Here is a 9,308-nt window from a genome sequence, read left to right as displayed (position 1 = left end):
TATACTGCACTTTCCTACATCACCTTTTATTGTCCCGCACCTTGTTGAAAAAAATATTTTATTGTTGCATCCTCTTAGCAGTAACACGTTTTGCAGAGAGGTTTTAAGAAATGCCACTAGTTAATGTTACACTGAATATACAACTGTAAAAAACACACAGGACTGTTTCTTTGTTTTATTGCAACATGAAATGTGGCATTAGTATGCAAACTCAAACACTTGCAGTTATTGTCACATACACTGTTCCTTATTCTGAGGGAAAAAAACAACAATAAAACAGACTTCTATAATTGTTAAACCTGAAATCAAAGAGAGCTCTTCATTTTGTATAACTCATAGAGACATATTTCAAAATGTATTCTACATAAAACCTGTCAGTCAGTGTTTACAGAATTCTTCAAACTGGAGTCAAATATTGACCAAAGAAATGCTTTGAACCGCTAACTTCAACGACAGGCACCCATTATGTTTAAATGCCCCACAAACATGTGTGTTTGTTTTGCTGTAGTGCAAAACAATGAGCATATAGATAATAAAATACAACAAAGTGCCATGGCTGCCCCTCTGCTACACTGAACATGATTTGGAGCAGATCACAAACAACAGAGACAAATCAACCAAATCAAGCCACTCATTGGCTAAGGAGCTGATAAAGTCTTGGGCAAGGCTACCAATAGGAACCAAAGGCACAGGTTTAGCAGATGGCTTGTTCTATTCATAGATCATAACCTAACCAGGTAGTTATGCAGTAGCCCTTTCCTGTTGCCGTGTTTAGTGCCATTTCATTCATCATAGTGAAGGGAAGATAGGAACTTGTCCACATCCAAGTCATGGGGAAAGCAATCCATCATTTTCTTCCGTTCCTGCAAATATATAAACACATGTATACATTAAAAAAAAAATAGTAACATGGCAAAAAAAATCCTCTTGATTTGATGTTATTAAACAGGCAATAATATTTCATTTCTGTGGGATTGAATGATGATTTAAAAGGAAAGTTGAAAATTCAGATCAAAATGACAAACTAAAAACTTCTCTAAGTACTAATCTCTGAAAAACTTAAAATTAAAGGAGAATTTTTTAGCATCAGTTTTCTATCATCAGAAAAGCAATAAGCAACTGTTACCACTGAAAACACATTTATTAGATAATGACAATACTCCTCAGTTGCACCCCAACATTTAACTTCACCTGAAATCAGAGTACTACTGAAGCAGAACATAACAGGAAAAATGGTAAGCATTTGAAAAATCCATGTTATACTCACTCTGTCTTTCTTTGCAGGAGGACTGGCGGTGGGAGAAGACGGTTTACGCTTCTTAGCATTCTTTGAGCTTGTGGGTGACTTTTCTCCGACTCCCTCCTGGCGCAAACTGTCCTTTAGTGGAGTGCCCGTCCTGGCGATGGCAGCACGAGAAAGAATCATTAGCGTATGAGCAGCCATGTTGATGCTGTTTTCACTGCCAGCTTCACTGGCTGGGCTGCAGGTGGGGACGTCAGGGGTGTTGGCAGGCATTAGATGCTTGGGAGTCCCCTCTTTATCTTTGCCTTTCCTCTGTCGAGAAGGAGTCCTTGCACAGTCAGCCAATTCATCTGTGTTTAGATCAGTACTAGGGGTTGGTGGAAGATTAAGGTCCGAAAGGCCAACTCCAGGTCTCTTTACTGGAGTGGAAGGGAAGGTTTGCCCCTTAATGTCCTGAAGCATCTCCGCTGCCTGTTTGGCCAGAGAGCTGGTCTTTGAGGGGGGTTTAGTAGCCTTGGACTGTGGATTAGATGTAGCCTGGGATACAGCTGGAGAACTAATGTCTTTTGATGCTGAGGATGAAGGTGTTGACTGCCCCTGTGTGCTCCCCTTAATTTCATTCTCCTTGTTGGCTGTCACATTTGGCACCTCTTGAGAGAAAGTCCTCTTCTCTGTATGCCCCTCACGTGATTTGGCAGGAGCTTTTTCTCCAAGTTCTTTTTTGCTGCTCTCGTCTTTCTCAATTATAGTTCCTGATTTCAGTGGATCTTCAGAGGACAATGACCGAGATCTATGAGGATCCTTTTCTGTTGCTCCCTCACCATCCTTGTCGTGACCATGTTTCCGATCAATAGATTGTGATTTTCGGTCTTGGTCTGACTTTTTCAAAGGCTCAAGCTTTGATTCATCCACCCTGCTGGTACTTGCACTTTGAGACTCTTGGTTTTGTCTGTTGCCTTGTTTGCCAGGGTTCTCCTTCTGGTGCTGTTGTGGAGTGACTAACATCTCCACCTCCTTCACAAAGCTTCCTCCAGGCTGGGGATCTGTTGAACATCTGACAGGGTGAACCCTCCTCTTGGGTTTGTTGCCACCCAATATATTAGGCTTTGTTCGAATGGCTGGGTGTGACTTTTCTTTCACAGTCAGCTGAACAGGTTGTGCTGATGATCTATTTGGAGCTGGAGGTAAAGTGGTTTTCGCAGACTGTTTTTGAACTTCTGCAGAAGAGTCGAAACATAAAATTCTCCTATGTTTGGAAGCCTTTTCTGTATTCTGCTGGCCTGTGGTTTCAGCTGACACAGGTTGAGCTGACTTACCGACCAGATGTTGCTCTGTGCCTGGAATTAAGAAAACAAGGTCAGAACAGAAAGGTAAAGAAACATCCCATGCAAGCACATTTAGAAGTAATTGTGTCATTTTCAATTCTAAAATGCACTTTGCTTGCAGGTGGCACTTCTCCAATTTAAACTGTAACATACCTGCAGTTGAGGACTGTTTGACTGCTACTGTTGGATGTTTGGTCTTCACAGTTTGTGACTTCTGCACAGGTACAGGGTTTGGTATGGCGACAATCTGTAGATATATAATGATATATAATATATTGTTAATAAAAAATGTTTAATGGTGTTTCTGAAGGTCTACAGAATCATAAAGTATAGTGAGAAAGGTGCTTTTGGTTTCACTATGATGTGAGCCTTACCAATGGTGAAGCTTGCCCTAATAATGGTACATAATCTGGATTACAGTATATACAGTATCAAGACACTTTGTCATACTCCAAAGTGTTGTTCATATAAAAGTTTTCTCAAATGTTGATGAAGTTTAAGGAAACCAAAATGATCAGGAATGTCACCAGTATGATGGTAGAAATAATAAGACAGGAAGTATTGATAAAGTTACTAATATTACCTGATTCGACACCACCTGGACCGCTCCCAGAGTTGTTTGACCCATGACAGAAACAGGAAGCATCATGGGCTTAACAGGTGATGGTAAAATGAGTGCCGACCCTGCACATAAAGAGCACAATTTCTATAGATTAATTGTAGAGTTAATAAAGAGAAGCCACCTCTCATTCAGCCAGGAAACAAGAGACGATGTGACATCAACCCTTGTGTTTGCTGAAGTTTCTTTCAGTGTCACCTCAATCACATGTTTAAAAATGTGATGCGAGTTTGCCATGCAGTCTGTGTTAATGTGTATTGTACTTTGCAAGAAGTGAACTCTATGTGATTATGTGAGCTGTGATGAAGCAAGCATGTCTGCTGTATGTGTAAAGAGTTTGTGAAGCCAAAAGACAGAAATCCGAATAAAAACTACAAACATAGTAAAAATGGATTGGATCTCTTACCCGTGGTGAAGCCTTGAGTGCCAGTTGGTGTTGTCACCCCATACTGGTTGGTGGGCAAAGGCTGTCCCTTGGAGACACCAGTAGAAAGTAGCATCTGTCTGGTTTGAGCATCAGTGGACGAGGGATCAGTCACAAGGTAATAGCTGGCGGTGGCTCCTTGAAGTGCATGGTTAGTGGTGTCCAGAGGTAGTTGAATAATGTAGTTCTGCTGAGCCTGTGATGTCCCAGTTAATGGGGAGGCAACTACAGCCCCACCTTTAATGCTGAGAGGACTCAAATGTCCTTCTGAGCTCTGTAAGCCACTTACTGCCAGCGCTGCCTCGTCCAAGTTGGCTTTCGGAAGGACTGGGCCTGCAGGAGACTTAGCTGGAGAGGAAAGGTAGATGGTGGGTATCTTTTCACCAGGTATACTTGAAACTGCCGGATTCAAGACCATGTCACTGGAAGAATGCTCATCCTGGTTATCACTGATGATGATCTTCAAAGAAACTATATTAGAATCAGTGGCAGCCTTGCTTGGGGTGGTGTGGTTGTCACTTGGAGGATCAGGTGCGGCAACAACTGGGGCGTAAGAGGGGGTGGGCACGGGTGATGCAGATGAAGCAGGTGAAAGCAACGCAGGAGCAGATTTGGTTGAGCCGGTTGTTTCTTGGAGTGATGGAGTGGTGGAAGTTAATAAGGGCAGGGCACACACAGTTGTACCTGTGGTAAAGCTGGAAGCAGATGTGGATGAGGCAGATTCTAACGTCGAGAGAGTAAACACTGGCTGGTTGTCTCCTCCACTGCTTGAGAGTGACATGTGAGGTAGGTAAGAAGTCTGTGTTGGAGGGCTGTTCATTTCATCTTGTACAGTAGACAAACACACAGGTGGATTACTAAAAGCGGATGCACAGACTGCAGCAGGTTGCTCTTTAGATGCTTGTGTCTGTTTAAACTCCTGTTTTTTGTCCACATAAGATGACAATGTGAATTCTGGCAGAGCAAATGCAGCAGAGGCTCTTGACGAGGTAACTATGGTTGAGTCACTGAGAGAAGCTGTGGTCAAAGCTCTGTCCTTTGGAGCAGGCTCCAGAGTAGCCATAATGTTTAAAGGAGCAGGAGGTGTATTCAAAGGTCCATCGATGTCCATTGGTTTTTCAAAATCACTCTTATTGGTAAGTGAGGCCTGTAATTTTCTGTTTGAGTTCCCTGCAGAAGAAACACCTCGGTGCTGCCCATGACTCACGAGCAATCTGGCAGAGCTGTTTTCTATTCTCGATGATCTGCTGCTGGGGCCAATAAACGTTTTCTTTAACAAGGTGGGAGCAGTTGACTTTCTGGTCTTGCGCTCTTTCTGGTCTTGCGCTCTCATCTTTACCGCGATTGCCGTTTGATCCAAGTTGTTAACCTCTTTTTGTGTTGCGTCTGAAAAATTAAACAGATGATTGGATGATTAATTCTGCCCTTATCAGTGTATTCAAAGTAGCTCAGTCCTAAACTTTTCCATGTAAAGAGTAAACAAAAAGCTGTTAGAGATCTGCAATAAACAACAGAGACAAGGTGCTTCTAATTTTCTGAAACATTACAAAACTGTCCATCTGACATTTGCATCCATTTCACACCTTTAAAACACTTTTTTCTGTCTGCTCACTAAAGTGCTCTTCTTTCATCTTCACACACCAACTTGTCTGTCACTCTTTGTAGCTAGAAGATATCACATCTCTCTGCTTTTCTTCATGTTTTCAGGTGTGGACAGTCTGGACTACTATACTTTTGATTGACAACAATCAGAACCAAACTGTAACAAGGCTCAGACTTCACATTTATGTGTCATTGTTAGAATATGAAGCTTTACCTCACTTCAATGTTTTAGACGTTCGAGATGTAAGAGAAGAGCCAAGGGTGTCTTCTGTTTTCTTTTTATGAGAGTGTAGTGCTATTAGATTGTAAACATACCTGGTACATCATTTTGAAAAGGTCTGACTGTGGTTGAAGGTCCAGCTGTCTCACCGTCTTGTTGACTACTATTATTATTTCCATCTTCTGGTTCTCCATCAGGGAACTTTGTTTTATCTGTAAACACAAAAAGGCCATTAAATGGGCTTTTCAAAGTGCTTTTACACAGCTGAAGAAAACAGACACAGTACTCTTCAACATGTTAAAAAAATGTAAATAAAGTAAGTCATAGTTACTGCATTCAAACAGGTCAAAGAGCGCCTGAAAAGCTGGGTCGGACTCTGTTTGCTCCAAAATGTCATGAATGGCGTCGTCACTCATATGGATTTCCCCCTGCAGCGAAGAATGTATGTCAGAAAAAAAAAAACATTTTACTACATGGGGAAATAAGAACAGCTTAATAAAGTAATACTGTTGAGTATTTAAGTGAAAAGTAAGAAAATATACTGTCATTAGCATGTAAAGTTTCCAGCACCTGTAATCCTAAGATTTCATCTATAGACTGGTCTGCCTCCACTGTACTTGAAGGAGGTTTTGATGTTTGGGGTGTTGCGTCACTAAAGTGAGAGAAACAACAGAAGAAAAACTTGACATGATCCAAGCGTGCAGAGCTTTGGCTGCAACTGACAAGGTGGTAAATGATCTTTCACAACTGTTTTTTTGCACTTTTAACTCAGCACATACCTGCCAAGGATTTTGTTAATGTTCTCTGCAAGCTTCTCTTGTAACGATCTGTCTCCCAGTATCTTGTCACGTGCATTTTGTATCACAAGTTGCTGTGGAGATAACCATTGGTTTTACATACAGTTACAAAATTGATGAATCATGACTAAAAAGAACCGCTGAGATTTGTCCCATTGAAGCTGGCCAACATTAGTGTATAAATGAATAAACATCTAACACCCAACATATAGCTCAACTCACAGGAAAATTTTCATCAACTACCTCCTCAGGTTGGGCTTCTGCACTGTGACCACCCACAGCCATGGCACTTCTGCTGGGGCCACTCGACCCACTTGGAGCACCACTCCTTTTCCTTGGGGTGTCCCTGAATGCAGCATAAATGACAAGAGTACTAGTAGGTGAAATAAACAAAAAACATAAACAATATTAAGGGCAAGCTCATGTGGAGCCAAGTAAACACACCATAACATAACCTAACATAAAACAGAATGAAACACTACACAAAACAGTTTGTTGTATAACTACTAGTTGTAAATGTTTATATTGAGGAAACACCCCCATATTCATCAACATGGATAAGGATTTGCCATAATAAAAAAGGTTTAACGCGTTTTACTGCCAACACAGAGCTCTATTTAAGCAGATTTTATTGGCATGAGTGAATGGACATTTTGACAATGAGCCAGCTTGCGTAATATAATGACCTGGTAAAAGAAGCAGCTAAATGTAGTTCAGCCATTACTGACTCTTTGCTGTTTTAGTAATGGTAACATCACAAAATGTCATCCATAAAAAACAATGTCTTAACACCCTACTTCAGCATTTTAGTTCTGTGCTGAGAAATCTGCATATTTAAGCGACTGCAGTTGAAAAAGACAGTCTGTCATTTGACAGTCACACTTTTTTTTCTTTTTAGGCTTTTAACAAATAAAATAAAATCATAAAAAAAGTCTTACCATTTCCTTCGTCCGGGAGACATCGGGCCCGGATTTAACCGTTGTTCTGAGACAATCATCTGTACAGCTGAATCACCTGTAATAACACATTTCACACATTATGGAAACACTACGTAAGTATGATTGATAACTTGCAAATATTGCTAAATATATCAAGGACCCTTCACAAAATAAAGACATCTATAGGTTTCAAGTGCTATCTTTTTCAAGTTATAATCCAAAATACATGATAATCTGCTTGAATTGCACATATATTAAACCTAACTTTAGCTCAAATTAAATAGGTGCATTGACATTTTTTTTGTTTACATCTTTGCAATATAATACTAGAAAGTAAAATAAAAGGGAATCTTTGTTAAAAACAAAACACCACAGCCTCCAAAGTGGTCACTTTAACTACCTCTAAATCACATAAAACATGAACAATGTGAAGCAAGTTTTTCTGATACTGACTGGTAGTATTTACTAATCGGCTGACATCATCTTGGATCTGCTGGTGGGAGTCACTGCCAGTAGTGGGTCTGATATAGGTGGCACTGTAGCTCACAGGAGTGGAGTGGCCCAGCATACTGTGGGAGATGTGTGAAGGGCTGATGATGGAGCTTGATTCAGAAACTGCTGAGCAGACAACAGCACTGGCTGAAGTCACTCTCAAGGCTCGCTGTCTAGCCATGTTTGCCAGTCCAACTCGTGAACGTGCTGTAATAAACAGAGGTGGTCAAATACAAAGCCCATAAACCCTAAGAAAACACAGAACTTAAAACAACCTTACTGACAGACTGTTAGTCTTCCGTTTACAGTGGATTCAACGGCTTCATTTTACCAATGTAACAGGATCTTAATCTACATTCACCAGATACTGTCAACTGCATTTTCACACATGCATCTGAAAGGTACAACATACAAATCCTGCAAATATTCAGGGAATATTTATGTACCAGAAACGTACACTATTAAGTATTAATGAGAGGGAAAAAAACAAAAATGAAATGAAAATAGAAGAAACAAACTTACTTCTTTGACTTGCAGATAAAGCTGGGGAGTTTTGCAGAGATCTAAAAAAAAATAAAAGAAGAAGAATGAATAAACCCCTCAATGAAAACACTGATAGATGTGGCCTCCCTTAACATTTTGCAGTAACTTTGATGATGAAACTCATTACTTGATCTGGTTGAGTGTAAAATCCAGCTTCTTCCATAATGAAGTCATCATGGCAGGTACCTCATGAGAGGACTCTGTACAAAAGAACAACAAATAAATGAACACCACAAACTAATAACATCACTGAGCACACATTATAGATGTCACTCTGTAAAGGTAAGATAAACTAACCTTTTGTTTTGGCAGCAACATACTCATTTAAGATGGTTGTTAGGCCTTTTCCAAAGACAGACTGTGTGTGTGGAAGAGAAAAAACAATGAGTCGTGGATTCAAAGTGTACCTTCATGACATTCCCTTTGTGAGAGAGGACACTTACAAACACACACGCAGGAATTGTCCCGTCTTCTGTGGTGTGGTCGGCATACTCTTTCAGATTTGGGCTCTCGTTAATGAAAGCTTTGCTTGTAGCGGACAGTCCCTCATCTTGAAGGTACCCTGTGAAGGTTGGAGCATTTATGAGAAAACATGAGGGACGACGCAACACAGCTTCAAGGACAAACTGCATAGGCAAGTATCCAGTATGTCATTTACACCACCGGCTTGTACAAAGTAAACGATTATACGCTTCTGGAAACTTATTTACCGTCAAATATTATAATTGGCTAATGCTACAGCTCTGCCCTGTAAATAAAACACTTACCCAGAACAAGCCGGGCGACGTCAGACGGCAGCAACATGACTCCTGATGTTTGGTGCTCAACAACAAACTTTAAACTACATGTTCAAAGAAAGTCTCTAAATCTGTTATAAAGCGTCAAATTAAAACCATCATCGGTGTTATTGTGAAGACTTCCCGACGACGCTCCTGCTCACTCAAAAGGCGGGGAACTCAAGCACGTATAACCCGGAAGTTTCAAACTAATATGCTGTGAGGAAATGTGGTAGTTGTAGTCCAACGTGGAAACTTACACTGCCATAAGCGCACGTCACTTCATACACATGTTAAACTGTTCGTATTGAACATAATGTTTATGTGTT

The 9,308-nt window shown here is 40.6% G+C and overlaps 1 protein-coding gene across 2 annotated transcripts; it reads right to left on the bottom strand.

Annotated features, from left to right (window-relative positions):
• Positions 1-161: 161 nt before the first annotated feature.
• npat (nuclear protein, ataxia-telangiectasia locus) lies at positions 162-9,162 on the bottom strand. 2 transcript variants are annotated; one of them, XM_061046232.1, is made up of 17 exons: positions 8,971-9,162; positions 8,647-8,765; positions 8,501-8,561; positions 8,331-8,403; positions 8,183-8,223; positions 7,622-7,867; positions 7,169-7,244; positions 6,453-6,576; positions 6,213-6,304; positions 6,004-6,085; positions 5,765-5,861; positions 5,529-5,645; positions 3,594-4,997; positions 3,152-3,252; positions 2,722-2,815; positions 1,268-2,580; positions 162-863 (listed from the first exon to the last, which is right to left on the bottom strand). In XM_061046232.1, the coding sequence occupies exons 1-17, from the start codon at positions 9,005-9,007 to the stop codon at positions 783-785; spliced, it is 4,158 nt and encodes a 1,385-aa protein (XP_060902215.1). In that variant the 5' UTR covers positions 9,008-9,162; the 3' UTR covers positions 162-782. The 2 variants fall into 2 exon arrangements, with proteins under 2 accessions (XP_060902215.1, XP_060902216.1); XM_061046233.1 differs by having other exon boundaries at positions 6,474-6,576.
• Positions 9,163-9,308: the final 146 nt, after the last annotated feature.

This window comes from Labrus mixtus, chromosome 9 (genome assembly GCF_963584025.1).
Source record: "Labrus mixtus chromosome 9, fLabMix1.1, whole genome shotgun sequence".
Lineage (NCBI taxonomy): Eukaryota > Metazoa > Chordata > Actinopteri > Labriformes > Labridae > Labrus > Labrus mixtus.
This window is presented reverse-complemented; position numbering and strand designations above follow the sequence as displayed.